The following is a 21,750-nucleotide window of genomic DNA, read 5'->3' as shown; positions in this document are numbered from 1 at the left end:
GCGTGTTTTATTATGTGTGTATCTTCAGGCTATTTTGTGTCAAAGAGAATACAATTTATAGTAGCAAAATGTGAGTTTTAGACGCGTTTTCCATTTATGCTTTCTACGCAGCAATTTTGCCTGTGTCTATCATAGCTCAACAGAGAGATTGTATCGGGAGGATGGAACTCAGATGACGTTGTTAGGGAAAATAGGGCGTCTAGTTAGGAACATCCGAGTCAGTCACTATGTAGCTGCCAGCACAAAGTCCTTGTACTGAAAATGAGCTTAGAAGTCACGTGTGCAGGTTAAAGGCCCATTTTAAACTGATGAACGTATCAAAGGACCAGCATGTGTTTAAGCATTTCTTTGAGGAGTTTTAAGAATACTAAATAACACATAAAAGAAAATGGTATCTTTATGATAAAATCAGGAATATTCTAATATCTGAACTAGCAAGAGAGCAAGAGTAATAAATATCCAAAGAATTGGCTGGCCTATCTATCGCCCTCTTACAAGAACCGATTTAAGGTGTTATATCAAAAGTGTTACATCCCAATCTTGACTGCCAATTGCCTTTCCCACCGTTTCTTATCCTACCCACCAATGTTATTGTTATCTCACATGAATCACGCAAACTGTTTTCCCTCTCATTGTTTCCATATGTAAATCTAGGGAGGATCGAGCTCTCTAACATAATATATCCTATACGGAACCCTCGGTCCCCTATTTCATTTGGTTTTGCTGGATATAATAATATTATATTTGATGCTCATGAGAAAATCTGTTGGTTATCGTAGCATGCAAATTGTTGAGTGGGGTGAAGGGTTTTTTATGTAGTTTCTGATTGCCAATGATTGGTATGTTATTTTTTATATTGGGCAGGAGAGATTGATAGGTTGTCTGTCTTCACCGATAGGTACGCAAAATAATTCACCCACGTCCCCGAGGGAAACCACTTTCTACCAACGACTAAAATGTAGCATGTTTGCTTTTTGACTCGGTGAACTATATGTGCTTTAAATGAAATTCTTTGAATGAAGAACAACCTACGCTTAGTATTCTCATTCAAATAAGTGCTTAATTCATCTTTCAAAGTAAATAATAAATGTATGACTGCTGGATTTCTGAAATAATGTACGTAGTTAATCCAATGAATTAATTCTCATACTGTAACTTGAGCCGTCTTGTACTTAAGTTACTTTTTTGTTAGGCCTTATAAATATTAAAAGACGCAGACATACTAAACATATGGAACCGGTACGTATTTATCTTCTTAAGCATTAAAGTAAGGTAACATAAAAATAATATTTTATTAAAGAAAAATCAAATCCAAAACTGTAGTAAAACCCAAAACCTATTTATATAAGCTAGGGTATGATCTCCTAGCCTTAATCAGAAATAAAACGTCAATTCGTATCACTATAACTTCTTGTATTCACTTTTAAAACACAATTTAATATCAATCGTAAGAAAACATAGTTTATCAGTCCACGAAGGAAGTGCATGGAAAAGCGCGCGCTCTAACTGTCAAAATCTCTTTTTAGTGTTGTCCTCACAGTAGAGGTAGTGTTGTCCGTATAAAACTAAAATGATTTAGTATACTTCGGTAAATATAGTATAGTTCCTTAATGTATGAAAAGAGAATATAACATACAGAACAACACAGGATAATATTAGTCTAACATTCGGCCATTCTGACCACTAAGTTTGTCCTCAAACTTCTCAAAGTCAAAGTCAAATAATTTATTTCATTTAGGCCTTTACAAGCACTTATGGACGTCAAAATTATAACTAAGTTTGATTCTAGTTGCCCATTCCAAAAGTAGCTTCCTATGGAGAAGAACGGGCAAGAAACTCCATGGTTACTCTTTTTAAAAATAATATAGTATTACAATTTGTATGTATTGATACATACAGTAAAAGCATGCGAAGATCATGTAGAATCGCAAAGACAAATGAGAGTAAAGTGACAATTAAAATGCTACATGGTGTTCACATTTACAAATTGGTTTATATTTTGGTACAAAGTTAAAGGTCAAAGTCAAGAGGTTATTCGCCAGCAAGAATTCATGACTGTGCCACCTTTACAGAGCTGCGTTCCTAGGACTGCCTCGAGGCCTTCACTCTTACTGGAGCCATCCACGCCTTCCAGCCAATCTAAACTCACGACATCTGCATTTGACCCCTCACCGCAAAGCCAAGAGGATGTCCACCAACAAGGCTTCACGATCGTGCCAACCTTCCAGAGTCGTATCTTTAACTAGGACGGACTGCATCGTGGCCTTCACTCCAACTGGAGCCATCCACGCCTTCCAGCCAATCTCAACTCACGACATCTGCATTTGACCCCTCACCGCAAAGCCAAGAGGATGTCCACCAACAAGGCTTCACGATCGTGCCAACCTTCCAGAGTCGTATCTTTAACTAGGACGGACTGCATCGTGGCCTTCACTCCAACTGGAGCCATCCACGCCTTCCAGCCAATCTCAACTCACGACATCTGCATTTGACCCCTCACCGCAAAGCCAAGAGGATGTCCACCAACAAGGCTTCACGATCGTGCCAACCTTCCAGAGTCGTATCTTTAACTAGGACGGACTGCATCGTGGCCTTCACTCCAACTGGAGCCATCCACGCCTTCCAGCCAATCTCAACTCACGACATCTGCATTTGACCCCTCACCGCAAAGCCAAGAGGATGTCCACCAACAAGGCTTCACGATCGTGCCAACCTTCCAGAGTCGTATCTTTAACTAGGACGGACTGCATCGTGACCTTCACTCCAACTGGAGCCATCCACGCCTTCCAGCCAATCTCAACTCACGACATCTGCATTTGACCCTCACCGCAAAGCCAAGAGGATGTCCACCAACAAGGCTTCACGATCGTGCCAACCTTCCAGAGTCGTATCTTTAACTAGGACGGACTGCATCGTGGCCTTCACTCCAACTGGAGCCATCCACGCCTTCCAGCCAATCTCAACTCACGACATCTGCATTTGACCCCTCACCGCAAAGCCAAGAGGATGTCCACCAACAAGGCTTCACGATCGTGCCAACCTTCCAGAGTCGTATCTTTAACTAGGACGGACTGCATCGTGGCCTTCACTCCAACTGGAGCCATCCACGCCTTCCAGCCAATCTCAACTCACGACATCTGCATTTGACCCTCACCGCAAAGCCAAGAGGATGTCCACCAACAAGGCTTCACGATCGTGCCAACCTTCCAGAGTCGTATCTTTAACTAGGACTGCATCGTGGCCTTCACTCCAACTGGAGCCATCCACGCCTTCCAGCCAATCTCAACTCACGACATCTGCATTTGACCCCTCACCGCAAAGCCAAGAGGATGTCCACCAACAAGGCTTCACGATCGTGCCAACCTTCCAGAGTCGTATCTTTAACTAGGACGGACTGCATCGTGGCCTTCACTCCAACTGGAGCCATCCACGCCTTCCAGCCAATCTCAACTCACGACATCTGCATTTGACCCCTCACCGCAAAGCCAAGAGGATGTCCACCAACAAGGCTTCACGATCGTGCCAACCTTCCAGAGTCGTATCTTTAACTAGGACTGCATCGTGGCCTTCACTCCAACTGGAGCCATCCACGCCTTCCAGACATCTCTAACTATGACTGCATCGTGGCCTTCACTCCAACTGGAGCCATCCACGCCTTCCAGCCATGCTAACAAATCGTCAACAATATAATTGCATAAACTCTCACTACGATAAACAATTTCTGCGAATATTTTCATTTCATTTCATTTTGAATCCAAACTGTGACTTGTGTACATTGCCATTTTAACAAATTGGCAACCATATACTTGTACAAATTCTTACTACGGTAAACAACTTCACGTCTAGTATTTGGACTTGTATACTTTATCAAAACATTCAAGTTTAACAGAGTAAGTTAATCTTACTATCACTGTGACTGCAACGAGGAATTCACTCCTATTTGGAGCTATCTACGCCTTCTAGTCATGTTAACAAATTGACATCAAGATCCTTCTATCAAGTCTCTCGACTTATGTACCTTATCAATACATTCAAATTTAACCATGACAAGTCAACATCAACATATTGGCATCTATATACTTATATATTTTCCTATTTAAATAATCGACTTGTTTTATATCCAGTCTTTGGATTTATTTCTTTATAAATACATTCAAATTCAACCATTACAAGTAAACATCAACATATTGGCATCTATATACTTATATCATATCCTATTTCAATAATCAACTTTATTTATATCCAGTCTCTGGATCTATATTCTTTATAAATACATTCAAATTCAACCATTTCAAGTCAACATCAACATATTGCCATCTATATACTTATGTCATTTCCTATTTCAATAATCGACATGTTTTATATCCAGTCTCTGGATTTATTTCTTTATAAATACATTCAAATTCAACGATTACAAGTCAACATCAACATTTTGACATCAATATACTTTTATCATTCCCCATTAAATAAACAATTCTCTATATCCAGTCTCCGGACTTGTGTAGTTACCTTACCAATACATTCAAATTCAAGCAATACAAGTCAAAATCAACATATTGACATGAATTCATTTATATAGTTCCCCATCAAATAAACAATTCCTTATATCCAGTCTCGGTTCCTATCTTACACATACTTTATCAATACATTCAAATTTCAATATTACAAGTCAATATGAACATATCGACGACAACATACTTATATCATCAATCATTAAATAAAGAATCCTATGTATCCAGTCTCTGGATTTGTGTACCTCATTCAAATTCAAGCAGTACAAGTCAACATCACCATATTAGCATCAAAATACTTATATCATTTCTCATTTCAATAGAAAACTTCTATTATACAAAGTCTCTGAACTTATGTTCCTTATTAACACATTAAAATTTATCACTATCATAATTCAAAGTGCAAATCAGTATTTACACATTGCTTCTGCTTATATAATTCTCATTACAGTAAACAACTTCTTTCTATCCAGTACCTGGACTACTGTACATTAACAATACAATATACAATTTCTTAATATCCAGCCTTAGATTCATAAACTGCGTCACTACACTTGTATTGATCTTCAATACAATATACAATTGCTTAATATCCTGTCTTATTTTATATACTTCACAATTACACTTTATTGGCACAATATATACAATTTATTTTTTTAAGGACTTAGTTTCGAAGAATTGAGAGCTATGAGAAATATACACAGCTTTTTAAGTAGATATGTGTCAATGAAGATCTCTATAAATATTGATTAATAATATTATCACAAGCGGCTCCTTACACAAAACCGTCCTTACACAATTCCTTCCGTGTATTAAATTCAGAATCATAAATGACTCGTAATTGTCAATATCCTCAAACTGGACAATATACAAATCTCTCAATTTATTACATCTTCTATCTCTGACTACAATATATATGTATACATATTTTATCTCGTTTAGTATCCATTAATCATCAATATGATCAAAGTAGCTAATACAAATTCTTTAGTCAGTTTCTCTGCCCATCTCTTATTTATATTCGTTATCTCACAACTAGTACAATATATCTTGTCTATTCAATACTCAATTCTTTATTAGCATTCCAGTCGCTAGTTTTTAATAATTAACAACATAATAAAATGAGAAATGTACAAGTAATTACATTTTTCTCTGTCCATCTCTTATTTGTATTAGAGCAATGCCTATGGTTGAACTAAATCAATACATGTCTTCTATTATTATTATTTAACAACACAATCAAACTCAATCAGACCACTACAAGTTACAATTGTTACAACATTACAATTGTTTCTGTTAATCCCTTATTGTAGTGGTTAAAATATATAAATACATAATATCCATTTTCTTCCTCGAGTCGTTTGTTTTCAGCAACAAACAATAGAACCAGCTAAAACAGTACATAGTGCATACCTTCCAACCTATGAACTTATCAAAGTTTATTTATGTAGTCTTATTTCAATAATTCAACAATACAACCAAACTGAATTAGTATGAATCTTTCAATTCATTTCACATCTCAATACAGAGGCTCGTAAGAATTAATAACAGATAATCAAGGTAAAATTGTACAAATCTTTAATTTATTCATTCAATTTTCTTCGTCTGGTATTGTTTTATTAATTAACAATTCATTAAAATCACTACACTTCTCAATTTAAGCTTTTCTTTTTAGTTAATACCATTTAATCAAATTATAACTCTACAAGTTGTAAAGCGTGAGTGGAAAAGCTTTCTGCTCCTTCGGAACTATATCCCTGATGAGGGATACGAAAGCAGAATTGAAGGTGGTGCCGTAGAAACAATTTTAATACAAACAAAGTGACAACAAAGTACCCCTGAGCCTAGTTTAACTCATGGTTCTTTATTTATGGTGCCTTAAAGTATTGCCTTCTTTAGCTGTGCCCTAACAGAGCCTATAATGGTACCTACTTAGTTTTAAGCCTCTTCAACATCTATTGTAACATTATGGAATGCAAATAAATATATATGAATATAAACATAACCAGATGTCATCATCTTTAAATATAAGTTCCAATCACCATATAAATTGTTCTTTATCAGTCAGTTTTTTTTTCAATTAATGGTTCAAAACTAATAAATACTAAGCAATGCTCTTTCTTAGTTGTTGACTGTAAAACACTTGTGGTTGTACTTACTGACTTGTTAAAGATGTTGTTGACACCCCACTGAATTCACTCCTCTGATCCTCCACAATCTTGGTTCCTATTTTATAAGTGGTCAGAATAGACTCACAACATCAATCAAGAAAATCATCATAAACTGTACATGTAATTTTCTGTGAGAGAAGGTCTAACATACAATATGTGCTGAAATTTAGTCTCAGAATAAAATGTCTTACCTCCCAGGAAATTACAAGATTTCCTGTCATAAAGAGAGTATAGAGAGAAATGTTAACTCGTATCGTTACCATCCATAAAAGTTCAGGTTCAGTTTATTTATAATAATCTATATGTTTTACTGAGTGCCCTGGTATGCATTCAACTTTTTAATGGGCTAGGACAAATTACTTATTAATTGCCTAGTCTTTTATTCTTTAACTGTCTCACATACTTCTTTTTCAGTATGGTATAATGTATTCTGATGGTATAGCTCCTGTGTAGTATCAGACAATTTTATGTATAACTAATGTTGTTTTGTTCCAACTCAAACCTATCTCTTATTGACCCAATTGCCATATTCATTTATTAAGTTAATAATATATAGACTGCTTTCGATTCAGATTTCAAAGCCGAAATTTCTTTATTTTGTATTTATTTGATTCTAGTATACATATCTTTAAGCACTTCGGGTTATTTTTAATGGTTGAGAAAACTGGTCTCAGCATCAAGTGGTGGATTCCAAATTAAAATGAAATCTTTTAAAAAGAACATATCTGATCTGGCTACTCAGATTACTGACACTACTGAGTTATATTTTCTTCTGATTAATTGACACTACTGATTTATATTTATTTATTATGCTTCAGTCTGTAAAATCCTTTAAGTAAATAATATTTACTACAATTGCTGCATCTTTACTGTGATTAAACTATCCTTAATGTGTTACAGTCCTATAATGTACCTGTTAGCTGTAATATCATCCAACATTCAGATAGAATAAGCAGTTTAACTTTTTCTAGGTGAGGCAATTTACAGTTAATAATATGGAAAAGATCATTTAAAAAGATTACCATTTTTATAATTTTCACTTTAGATACTCTTTAAAATAATAACAAGCAATGATATTTGCTTGGAATGAAGTTTTACTTAACAATGATGTATGCTATTGGCAGTACCAAGATATTGGTAAAACATACTTACTGTCTGAAACATACTGGCTTGAAGCATTTAGTTTCATAGTTACTTTATTAATAAAAACCAGTTTAGTGTTTATAGTACTTTAAAGTATTTGATTATCCATTATTAATACCTGTTATCACCGCTTTGGATGTACATAGAATAGTCAAGAGCTGTGTCGCACGGTTTTTGTTGGTTGTCAATTAACCACTTTATTTTCTACCTCTATTTGTAAGTGATTATGATTATTTCAATTTTAATTATTGTAATATTGGCTTTATATCATGAATATCCTATTGTTATATCCTATTTACTTATTTTATAGGTACTTCCTTTGTCTATTTCAGTAATGTATGTAAATAATGCATTAACACCAAATCGTTTGGCCATCATCCCCATGAACTATGCAATTAGCTTTACTTGCTTTATTTACTCTTTTCTCATGAATATTTTATGTATTCAATGTGTAGCAAAAATAACACCATACATAATTACTCAGGATATAAATGTTTACCTCAGAGTATCTGTCATGTTCCCAGCTGGTTTATGGATGTCTAATGAAATATATTGTTGTACATTTACTCACCTTAAAAATGTATGCATCAAATGGATCAATAGCAAACTCTGTTCACATCCATGTAAAACTGCACTTATGTGCTAAATTATATTTTGAATGGCACCCATTATGTACAACAAAATATCTATAACCTAGAGAAAACTCAGTACCGAAGCTCTGAAATGTCAGCTCAGATAGTTTTTAGTATATAGAGCTAAATGTTTCTGGTTTTATATTTGTATGCCATGACAAGTGGCAAACATGTTTTAAGCACATACCTTTAATAATTGTATTATCCTACATGCATGCACCTGCGTGTGTATGCATGTATACATGTTTGGGCAATTAAATGATTGTTTTCTATTCCATGGATTAATTGGAATGAGAAAAAAAAATATTAATGCTTATACCTGATTGTCCAATGTCTCGGGTACCTGTTGCATCGCGGCGGAGAAGGTGTCTAATCGCCATCAGGCGTAGTGTGTGTCAAGCAGTAATCTACACACAAGAATCTTGTCTGGTCGTCGTCATTATAGGCTCCACAAGTTGTTGACCATGTCGCTTTGTTTTCCTTGAGTAGATAAGTCCTTGATACATTATTGCGGTTGAGCAATCAGTGCTGTGGTCATCTCGTCTTCGTTTAAGTGTTTCGCATAGTGTGGCGTGATCATTAATTTTATTGTATTCGGAGCATTCGCGCCCCATTGGTCATTAGGCGTTTTCTGTTCTTCCCGCTTCTGATATAAGCTAGGGTATGATCTCCTAGCCTTAATCAGAAATAAAACGTCAATTCGTATCACTATAACTTCTTGTATTCACTTTTAAAACACAATTTAATATCAATCGTAAGAAAACATAGTTTATCAGTCCACGAAGGAAGTGCATGGAAAAGCGCGCGCTCTAACTGTCAAAATCTCTTTTTAGTGTTGTCCTCACAGTAGAGGTAGTGTTGTCCGTATAAAACTAAAATGATTTAGTATACTTCGGTAAATATAGTATAGTTCCTTAATGTATGAAAAGAGAATATAACATACAGAACAACACAGGATAATATTAGTCTAACATTTATGAAACCTCAAAGACTGAAAAAATAGTTCTTATTCGGCGATTTATTGGTAAAAACTGTTGACTTTTATACATGAAAAGATTTTTCTGGGTCGCCAATAATTTCTTTTGACGCAATATTCTATAACTCATACCTTCGCTATATATGTATAACAGCTAGAATAAGTCTCAAGCACGGAGGAAGGAAAGATGAGCGGAGATGCCATAATGCAGGAAGGTCAGGCGCCTTCTTCTATGTGAAATTCATACGATGGGCATGACCAAAACCATCAGTTACAAGTGAACTAATGAGGCGTTCGGGTTATTTGAAACATCTGTCAACGGTTTTTATTGCATTACAGAAAATGGTCGGGTCCAAAGAAGGTGTATAAGGGTGAAAAGAGTAACGTTCCTCGTCCCCAACTCACACGGATTTTGGCGCGCTACTTTCTTAGGCGATTTTCCGTTATGGCACCTCCGCAAGTCATTTTGTTCTCCATGGTCTCAAGAGAATATAGATTCCTCGTTTTATTTATTTGTATCACAAACACGATTGCTTTGTCTACAAATAGAGGAAACAAGTGCTATTGACTCAGGTGATGTCTTGTAAGGAACGAACGATTTTCATGGAAAATGTTGGGCCATTTATATTACAGTTGAAGTCAAAGAATTTGGGGTTGTAACATTTTTTATGGCAGTCATCATTCTTTTTGTGGTACACTATGCGTCAATATTTACGTATTGCTGTCAATACACTATTGGCTTATATTTTGCATCAAAACATTGAAATTACCATCGTTGTTCAATTAAATTAATAAATATGAAGTGAAAGTAAAGTATTTGAAAGTATTTAGTACTAAAAATTGATTTTTTTATTAAGATAATAAATGAGCTGGAACATTATTTAATGCCTTTATCTATACATATAATAAAATGATAGGAAAGTCAAAACTGTACATTGAATATTTTTTTAAAAGAATACTTGGGGGGTGATCTATTATCGATTCTGAACCCAAATATATAGTTTTTAGAATTTTTGTCTGTATGTCTGTTTGTCTGTTTGTCTGTATGTTTGGTCTCACTGAACTCGAAAAGTACTGCATAGATTTAAATCAAATTTTGCATGAATATTACCTGGGGGCCGGTTCAACATATAGGATATATATATTATCACGCTATCACCTACGGGGGATGAGCAATGAACGATAATTTTTGTTAACGTTTCTGCAACAGCGGGTGCAATAATGACACATATTTGAATGTTGAACTTTGTAAGTTTATCGGCCTATTATCAATCTTTACATAGAAAATAACGTTTTTATAAGTAACTTGAGCAAAAAACTGAATTTAAAGAAATGATAACCTAAAATTATAGATGAAGAAAATCATGCAGAAACAGATGTGCCATAAAACTGGTAGTAGGTAAAATATCAATGAAAACAGACTTCACTTTGTCATGGTATGTTCTTACTTTCAAGAAAAAATTATATGACATCGTGTGTATTTCGCTACTATAAAAACACTAAAAGAAATATCAGCGCATCAACAGGGACATTTTTATAATTTTTCACCATTAGAAAGCTACATTATCTGCGAGTAACATAGGGTATATTTTATCCCGGTGCGGGCAGTAGTTCCCATGGGAACGGCACCCACGTCCCGAAGAAATTATGAACTTCCCCACATTCTTAAAAAGTCTACATATGTTGTTCTGACATAATATAAGCTATACCTCTCATAAACATGAATATCCATTCATTTCATCCAATAACAAACATGCATAACACTGAAAGTGCATTGCGAGTCTAAGATTTTATTATTATAAAAAAAAAACATTGTAATTAATATTCAAACATCCTTAAAAATAAGTTCCTGGTTTTAATATATTACATTATTTTGAATTCACTTACATATAAATAGAAGGTCCTTATTAATATACTTTTTGAGTAATGAAGAATGTAGGCAAAATACGACCGAAAACGTTGTGTCTCTTCTAAAATTAACATCAATGGGAATAACTACCTGTCACAATACGTCAACAAGATGTCAACAGAAGACAAGAGTTCGTTCGTACTGAAAACTTACAAATTACGCGTCGCAGGCCAGAGACATACTTGCTTTCAAGTTCTGATCACAAATCATCGAGCTAAGAATTATATCACAAATACACCGTTCACAATTACGAACAGTCACAGTCAGACCCACGGACTGAGTCTAAAAAAACACCTATTATATAGCTACGTTTATATCATTTATATTATTCAGTTACAAAGACAGAATTACTATCAAACGTGTTTTCGCTAAATGTTCTATTAGTTTTTGCAAACATACATTCCCAACTCTGATCTCATGGAGGTGGCGCCCAGGTGTCACCACTGTGCGGACTGTGCGACCTATCACACCCGGCCCCGGTTTAAACCATGATCTGGAGCGAGAAGAAATGGGATGACAAAGAATGAGGCGGCGGAGCGACTGAAAATTCCCAACTCTCATCCCAGCCACCGCGGTAAGACACCACGAAAGCCGGATGTTGATAGACGACTCCCGGCCACCGTAGGCGTGAGCGATTAGTTTTGAGTGGGTAATCGACCTTCCGGCTTCTGGGAGACCCGTTATTTCACGCGCCCCTCAAGGAGATTCAGCAAACCCCTGTGAGGCCCACTAGGGCCAAAGCCTGACATTCCCTCACGCTGCTCAAACTGATGGCTGAGAATTACGTAACTTTCCAGGATTTTCATCACGTATTTACCAACTCTTAATGTTCATCATGCACACCCGCTTCTGTAACTTTATTGAAGGATCACTAAAATTGTTTCAGTTAGTTTAACTACGCTACTATAGCCCGTTGTCAAACCTTTTAATATCAATTCTGTAGAAGTGTGAATATCGAATGTGTAATATATCGAATTTCCGTTTGTGCATTGCACAAAAACCAACGTTATGATTTTCGAGAAGTCAAAAGAGTCGGCCGGCTAAGAATTATATTCATCGTTGGTTAATTGAATACATTTTCAGAAACCACAATAACAGTAGGAACCAAAGCGAATGATCGCTTCATAGAGCTCGGATTTTCTCGAGGCGATCAAGTCAGTTCTGGTCTGTTCGCTCATCAGATCTTTGAAAGCGGTTCGATGATAATATACTGTTGTCCTGTTTACCTACGTGTGACACATAATATGGTATTTAAACGTCCTCCGCAAGAGAGCGAACGTTTGTGCTTTTTATTAAGACGATTTTTTTCCGTTGTGCAGTAGTGACGCACAGTATACACAGCACTTATGTTTCTTCTGATCTGTTGGCTCCACCAAGAAATGACAAATTGCGAGCGTACATTTTGAAAATTTTGGAAGAACTGCAGGCTTCAAGTACCAACACACGAATTGGACTTACTCTCTCGGACGTATACTTTACCTGATCGTGAACTAATGCAAACATTTCGGTGGAATTCCAACATAACATAGTGAGTGAGTGCACAGAAAATCCCCGAAATACAATTAGTAAACCTATGCGCTTGCCTGATGACTCAGTCATCATCCACCCAGATATTCCTCAATTGTGTTGTCAAAGGTGTTGGCTTCCAGTCAAACCGAATCTTTTTGAGTACCAATGTTTACTTGGAGTGCCTATCTGATCTCTTCAACCCAGTGAACTAGACACCGCGTTATCCGTGGTAAGTAAAACTATTTGACAGACTTTCTGGCTCCTGATTTGTCGCAGCTGCTGCAGAAAATGTACAAATGACAACTTTGTCAGACCTTTGTTTTATGTGAGAATTACGTAATAATTTTCCAAATCGGTTGACTAGATCCAGAGATTTCCTCAACGTCACAAACTTTACTTCTTTTGTTTAGATAAATAGTCACACATCGTCGACACCACCTTGATTGATCAACCCGTGCTGCTGCTAAGTGGTAATCCTAATTATATTGTTATGTAAAAGAATAAACCTACGCTACGGCATAAGTAGTATTTTGACAATTCCAAATTGCCCACGCAGACGAAGTCGCGGGCAACAGCTAGTATTGAATATTTTAAAATGTTAAGCATATTTAGGTATATAGATGAATAAACGAAAATAAAATTTGTTGAACAATTATCATATCAATTTTTGCTGAGTCATTTGTTATGGCCCGAAGTTTACTTTCACGTACATACATGACTAGCAAGGATAAATTAATTTTAAACAAACGTACGTTTTGTAATTATCTACTGGGCTGCGTTGCATCATGAATGTTGACGAACTCGTGCGCAGAAAGTGTTTCGAGTTGCATACGTCATGGTTCGTAAATATGTCGCAAAGGATTGTTAGAGTGTGTTCGGTAATAAGTGCCAGGATTTATTTTGCATTGTTGAGAAATATTTAAGCGGTCATAATTTATTTGTTTTCATTGTAGAGTAGATATCGCAAAAATATCTAATTTCTAAATTAATTTGGAAATTCAGGTTAAGTGAGTTAAATACTAGTACATTTCGTGGTAAATTGGACTAAGATACCAAGTTCTGCTGTTATAGTTGTAATAATAATACTAACTAGTTGACTGGTACAATATTTGAATGTACTGAATTATACAAGATAAAGTTGCGTTCCACATGAATAAGCCTAATAAAAGCACACCGTAAAATAAGATCATAAAGTCAAAAACAAAACAATGCTAAATCAAAAGACATAAGTTATAACAATATAATAACTGTCCTACAAGGACATGACCAGACTTTAACCTAAATATATTAAACCCTAGGTCGTAGAAGTCATAAGGTCTAAGCCCCATCTCAAGTTACTACAATACATGGAGAAAAAAATGTCTAGCGGAGGTGCCATAACGGAAAATCTCCTAAGAAAGTAGCGCGAGAAAATGCGGGTCTACGGGGGACGACGAACATATACTGTCTCCGCCTTTATACTCCTTCTTTGGACCCGTTAATTTTTTTGTGATACCAAAAATGGTTGACAGATGTCTCAAAGAACCCGAACGCCTGGTTAGCTCATTGTTAACTGATCGTTTTGCTCATGCCCACCGTAGGTATTTGACCTAGAAGAAGGCGCCTGACCTACCTGCATTATGGCATCTCCTCTCATCTTTCCTTACTCCGTGCTACAATAGCTAATAAATATTAATGTATGGAACGTAATCCAGAAAGTATGAAGAAAGTGTATCGTGTTCCAACGTCACGGTTAGTACACATTGCTTTAAGGACTGTTTACATTTGTTCGATGAGAATTGTAAGACTATTACCACTGTAAATATGATCATGATCTTCTATAAAAAATTGCTCTATATGGAGAAGAATAAAAATCTGATTTTTATTGAAAATCAATCCGTAGGTTCATTCAAAAGGCCTCTACTGTCTAGAGATGCTTTGACATTTTCCAAAGATCCCACGGCCACAATTCAAGATTTAGAGCATAAAAGTTGAGCATTCCAAAGTTATTGATGTCTCTACCATTCAATACAAAAAAAGAACCTAAATCTACATAAGAAAACTTCTTCTATGACTACAAATGCAATTATGACCGATATACACGAATAGCGATATACACGAATAGCAGTTTGAGCCCTATATATAAGTAATGTGCAAATATCGAATATAGAATTTACTTATACTATATTATATGGACATTATAAAAACGAAAGATTATATAAAATTAAAAATAACAACAAAAATGCTTATCACATATATCATGTTCCCGTACAAATGTGTCGAGTCTCTAAATCAACGCGAACACTGTTCATGATGACATGCAATTAAAATTTCATTGTCACTGCAAAACAAGACGGTGGAATGCTTCATATATGTCTGTGTTTGGTATTTGGTATAATAACCTACATACATACATACATACATACATACATAATCTATGTATGTGTGTTTGCTTGTATCGTATGTTATATGGGGTTAATGTACTTAAATTTTGCTGGATGATTGAAATATTGCGTTTTAGTTCATTTACATCAATAACTTTTTAATTCGTTTAGTAATGTGTGGATTTTTTTTTATAAACTAGCTGTTTTCCCCACAAACTTATATGTTTAAAGAAACAAAATTATATGTTTCTGAAACAGTGTTTATAAACAATTGTTTCTCAGTGAATACATGGCTTAAAGCCACGTATTCACTGGGAAACAATGTTTCAGATACACAGTTTCTCAAACATCACGTAGATGTTTACAGCAACAATGTTTCGGAAACTGCCGTCCACACCGTCAGATGTTTACAAAATGTTTATTTGGCGTTTATAAACAAATGAAACACGCGTCCACACTTGTATGCACATGTTGCGCAACTGATTTGTTTCTGTGCTCCCCGCCACGGGTGGGGAGCACAGAAACATTCGATAAACACGTAGTGTTTACAGAAACAAAATTATATGTTTCTGAAACAAAATTATTTGTTTCAGAAACACGTAGATTTTGTTTCTGAAACAGTGTTTATAAATAAACAATTGTTTCTCAGTGAACACATGGCTTAAAAGTATCTATAGAAATCCTCTCTGCAAGCTTTATGTAGGTTCATTATATCTAGAAAAATTATAGTCCAAGAGTTTAATACAAAAGGAACATTTAACGAACTACGCATAATAATAAAAACTGCAGACGCTAAAACATTTTGCGCAATTGCACGTGAAGCTCTCGACGTGTAGTTCTGTGACACTCGGCGGTAATTGCACGGGGATGGCCTACAAACCTTGTAGTAACCTATTTTTTGCTTGTTGGAGATAAGAGGGAAGGGGAGTATACGGTATTAAACAATGCTGGCTAGATAATATAAGTAGAATTCTTTGATAATATATGAATGCCACGCCCTGATGAGATCTTTACGCACGATACATGACCATGTGCCGATTTTAGACCAGGACGCTGAATAAAAGTCCAAAACTTGACCATTTATATGAATTATTCGTTTTAGTAATGACAGGTTACGTTTGCATAATTATTAATTTTTCCTTAGGAAATGTTTTTTATGGTACGAATGTAGTATGACCGATTGTCTCCTTACAATAACACACGTCTTATAAAACTACACCAAAAGTTGTTCATAAATCTTGAAAACATCTAGCAGTTAAAAATAAACTTGTAATTCCCTTTTAAAATTCAATAAAATGTACCCCTTATCAAGCCATCTCACCAAGTTAATACTTTACTTGAACATACTTCGAGCCTATTAAAACTAGGTCCCGATTTGCACAATCTTACTGCTGACAATCTGTTATCTGAACGAGAAATCTTAGAATATCATTTGATAGTCCTATTGGAACTTAAAGAGATCGTATCATTAGATCTAAACTTTTCGCAAAAAAAGATTCCACGTGAAGCCTTAATTGGTATAAAAAGTAATGTGAAAATGTCACCTTTTTCCTGGAGATAATGAAAATTACCAAGATTCATAATTAATCATCGTTTAAGTTTATTGGAAGACGGGAAGAAACCTTAACTAAGACTAGATTGTCTAGGTACCAAAAGTCAACAGATAAAAGAAATAGATAAATCTGTTTCTTGATATGACATAGCATTTTACTGTCAACTTATTATCGACATAGTTCTCATTGAAATAGGATCTCAAATCAATAAACACTATGGTGACGTCAAGAGCATTAAAGCTATGACGTACAAAAATTGAGTTAGTTGATTTAGATTCTATCTCATTAAATATAACGTCGATAATTGTTTAACCGTACCTGGTTACGATCTTTTGTGTCAGAATATATCAATGGTTTCAAAAATCTTTCAAAACGATGCATTAGCAATTAAAAAAATGCTCTCAAAACCCACCCAAAAGCCCACTTTAACGCAGTTTACCCAACCGTAACTAACAAGATACCATAACATTTTTCTTCTAACGCAGATGTGAGTGGAGCGTTCTATAAGTGATCCTGTAGCCGAAACTTTTGAAACGATAACAACTTCCCGATATCTTGCGATCCTCCTAAACTTTGCGAATTACGATTATGGTACTGCTATGTAACTCAAACTGTAATTACAGAGATAACTCCGCCAAGGCTTATACAGTTGCCTGTATACTTTATTTACTTGCCGAATTTTGGAAGAGAATTTCTTCTTTGGGTTGAATTTTATTTTAGTCATTTGCTCTTTTGGAATAGGTTGTGGTTTTTTGTTTGCAAAAATGTAGCGATTACCTTGATAAATGTAGTGACCTAAATTTAGCTTGTGTTATTTAAAACAGATTATCCAGTAACGCTTCTAACTTGTTTATTTTATAATCGCAGGAAAAAATAAACCGATTGAAAAGTTTAATAATTCCAGATCATACATTTTCATTTCCAATAAAAACAAAGCAATGGAAAATGTTTTTCAATATTCAGCGCGATTAATTTATCACTCTGTTTGAAATTGCTAGAAAAATCTAAAAAGTTAATAATGTATGAGTGCGTTGTTGAGCTCGGCACTGATTGGGATCGTAATTGCTGCCCTATCGTTTATTTTTACTGCGGAAAACAATGAGCTATCCGCTGTCAAAGTAATACCGATATTCGATCCCAGAAATATTTATCTCGATTTTATCTCGAGCCTTTGTAACGACTGCGATTGAGAGAAATTTAAAACCGTCAGTTAAATATATTTTTCTTGTTTGTTACAGAAAATGAAGCTTTTTTGGTGCTGCCTTCTCGCAGCATTGGCGACAGTTTCGGGGGCTGCACTTGATGTAGAGAAGACAGTCAAACAAGTCCAAAGTATATTACAATCAAATCAGCTCTTACCACGACTGACTAGAGATGAAATTCTTCAATTACTAAACGACATAAGAGCTGAAGATGCCAAATCGTCATCAACTTCAACATCAATAGAATCCAAAGAAGATAAGAAAGAAAAAACCACCACACCTTACAGTACAATCGAAAATGAGATAAATCCGCAGGAAACAAACTTAAAGAATAATATTTCTGATGATGATAAAAATGTGAAAGTATCATCATCAGCACCCACGATAGTTGAAACGACCACAAAAAAAGCTGAACCAACATTGATGGTGGTCCTTCCTTATACTCCAAGGGATGGGTCATCATTGCAAGAGTTATATACTAGACCACCTCGTACTGAAGTGGTTGCATTACCAAGCACAACTCCTAAGCCCAAAACGTCGAAACCTAACCATAACACTGTTAAACCAAAATATGAGCTACCTGACAAGCTTATTGATAATTTTCCTGATGAATTACAGGCTTTCCTAGATGCTCACGGACTTAAAGGTAAGCCAGGGCAAGATCATTTTCTACTACCCCTTGAAGGATTCAAACCATTGCCACCTCCAAAAGTTATAGACGGCACAGTTCAACTGCCTGAAAATATTTTACTAACTTATGACCTGATATCACCTAGCAGTGATGCGAAAACCAAAAATGATAATACATATTCCTTATCACCAAACAACTTTTTGTATGAACCTCTCCGACCTGAATTACCATTTGAATTGGACACATCATCATCAGAAACAAAAGAGGTCAGCTTACCATACGATATGCCAGTCAGGAAAACGAAATCAGTACCCACACCGAATTACGAACCAATAGATTACGATTCTGTAAAAGTGATACCATTGAACAAAGGAATCAATCCAATTAATGAGCAAATAAGTACGAGTAACGAACAAAATAAAAGACAAGCAGATGGAACTACTACTGAGAAATCGGAAACTTCTTCTACGACGACAACAACTACTACTGAAGAACCCAAGACGAATGCTGTGAGTGATTCATCAGTATCAGCTGATGACTCAGGAGCTTCAATAGCTGATCTAGAAGATTCTTTTGGAGGAGCCGCTCCCGCCGTACCAGGGGACTCAGAGCTACCACCGCCAAGAAAGAATGGCTTCTACTGGATGCTTGACTGGAACAGTTTCTTAGAAGTCGGTGACGGAGACACGAAAGTAAACATTCGTTTTGAACCCAAATTAGGAGATCCTCAAATGTTTTTACCAGTAACAGTACCATGAGTAAATAATTGAAGATAAATTGTAATATTTATGAGTTCTAGTCTTTTGGTTAGTGTTAGAAGGCCAAGTGTTTTTGTAAAGTAATTTTGAAATGGTGTGGTTATTTGTAACACTTAATGGCTGTTACTTGGAGATATATTTACTGGAGGTAATTAGTAATATTGGGTGCATAACGAGTGAAATTCACAGAACTCGAACATTAGCTAATTAGACTATTATTAAATGTCTTGTGTTGTAAGAACATTCCATAAGTGACCTGGGTTTCGATTTACTAACTTAACGAGGCAGAAACGATGAAGCAAGTACTGGATGAAATATACCAAAATTACTTGCTTTTCCTCATAATTGGATACTTTTACATCAAAAGCGATAGAACAAGGAAGTTAGAAATGTCGTTTATGAAGCTGAAAGAGCAAAATGTCTACGTAGTAAATTAGCATTGGGGTTGTAGTAAAATTAGTTTATAAGGAGCCATTTTGTAGTTTTTATAATTAAATACTTATTTAAATGCTTTTCATAGTTTTATTTTCCTCATTTTTCATTTTGAAACTTAAACAATAATCCCTATTTACCTAAGTGAATCTAACCCAATTTGCAAAAAATGTTTCGGTATCATCAAAAATCGATCCTTTTGGTATATTTTTTAAAATTAAAAACCAAAAAAAAATATTCACTTTTTTCAGCAGTATATGCATTTGCAGAGCTAGTTTACTTTGGACATAATAATCCTCCTAAGGTAACAATTAACAAGATAACTTGTCGTTAAGGCAGTAGCCATATAATCCTTATTGTACACTTTGTACAGCCTGAGAACAATCTCCTAAATAAAGAAAACGTTTTACTACCTAAATTAGTTTTCGTAATGTCTTAGGGTTGGTGCAAACTGGAGCGTTATTTTAGCACCGAACGTGCAGCGTATAATAGTTTGTCAATACCATATTTTGCTCTGTTTTACTTCTCGTTTAGGAACTGACAGTCGGATTTAAGTGGTAAATAGTACATTGTTATCAAACGGGATAAAAAATAAGCAATAATACAAATCAAATTGGATTTAATGACATCTTCATCATCACCTGCCTCACCTTTTGGATTTACTGAAAATACACTTTTTTGATATCCAGATTGATTTTTAAGTAAAAAAAAATGGATTTCTGAAAGATTCAAGCTATTACATAAAACAACAGGGTGAGGACATAAAATCACACATAATAATATTAGATAGAAAGATATTAACACAAATACATAGGTACAGATTTTGTGAATATTCTACAGCTATGAAAATAACGTTATCTAGAATTGCTCTAGTTTGCACTCACCTTATTGTACACAGCAGGGTTTAATATCGGACTTTTATTTAGATAAAAGAGCAAGCTACGAACTTGTTTATAAGCTAATCTTATGCTCTAATTAAATGCTGATAAAACGTATGTTAAAATTATTGATATAGGTAACAACTAACAGTCGAGAAGTGACAGTATATTTTTCATTTCAGAAATAGTAATGAAGCAAAGTCAAAGTTGATTCAGGTGACACTAAATTTCGAAATAAGTTCGTGTGTGATTTTATAATTACATCTTTACTTGTTACTACAAAACTTCTGGCCAATTAAGCCTTGTGGCTAAGCCTGTATTTTATTATCTTTTTTTTCCTAGCGTTAGGCCTGCCCTCGTGACGGGTCCTATTTCCGTATCCTCTTCTTCCACTTTGCTCTGTAAGTATTATAGAAAATATTGAATAATAACCTATTTTTATTTTTTAAATAAACTAACGATAAATCGATGCTTTTATCTGAGCTCTTATTGATTTTACTGCAGAGTTGACTGCAGACTGCAGAGTTGTTGAAAATTGACTTAATTTTTAAATTTTACTACTTTAGAGTGACCAAAATTTTTTTCCTAATAAATAAATCCCGTGGCCCGTCACCGAACATCGTTGGATCGAGTGTCGGTGCTCCAAACATAGCAGAAACGGCCGCAGTATTTTACTGACAGGTTCAAAATCAAGCGAATGAATAGAAGCCCGCGGTGACGTCATATAACATGCTCTCAATTTACTCACGCATCGTACGTATTGAAAACTAGCTTTAGTTCGCTCTGTCGCTCGTGTGTGGAAAAATCTTCAATATTTTTTTACTCTAGATCACAAAAATGGTCCGTACCTGGTTTTAATTAAACTTTTAACAATAAGACACTGCAAATATATATAACACAACTGCATTCCAACATTTAAGTTCACTAATACCTATTTACAATCTCAGGGCTAATACGAACGTGAGTTCATAAGAAGGACTTCTAGTTATAAAGTCGGACTGAATTTCCTCACTATAATCGATACCAATTCCGAGTACACAAAACCGAGAGCCTATTTAGTCGAGTCAATGACGGCTAAACGA

The 21,750-nt window shown here is 35.3% G+C and overlaps 1 protein-coding gene and 1 long non-coding RNA gene across 2 annotated transcripts in view; one reads left to right on the top strand and one right to left on the bottom strand.

The window, feature by feature from the left end:
- LOC110369885 (uncharacterized) overlaps positions 1-19,816 on the top strand; it is a 30,727-nt gene extending 10,911 nt beyond the window's left edge. Inside the window, exon 2 of the mRNA XM_021325482.3 lies at positions 18,006-19,816. Coding sequence (XP_021181157.3) covers positions 18,009-19,358 — 1,350 coding nt within the window. The 5' untranslated portion in view covers positions 18,006-18,008 and the 3' untranslated portion in view covers positions 19,359-19,816. The remainder of the gene's footprint in view (positions 1-18,005) is intronic.
- Positions 1,397-9,431, bottom strand: LOC126056549 (uncharacterized). Its single transcript, XR_010277247.1, has 2 exons — positions 3,656-9,431; positions 1,397-3,593 (listed from the first exon to the last, which is right to left on the bottom strand). It is a non-coding gene; the product is annotated as an uncharacterized LOC126056549 (long non-coding RNA).
- Positions 19,817-21,750: the final 1,934 nt, after the last annotated feature.

Source organism: Helicoverpa armigera, chromosome 16, assembly GCF_030705265.1.
Source record: "Helicoverpa armigera isolate CAAS_96S chromosome 16, ASM3070526v1, whole genome shotgun sequence".
Taxonomy (NCBI): Eukaryota; Metazoa; Arthropoda; class Insecta; order Lepidoptera; family Noctuidae; genus Helicoverpa; species Helicoverpa armigera.
Note: the sequence above shows the minus strand (reverse complement) of the source record. Positions and strands in the feature narration are given on the sequence as shown.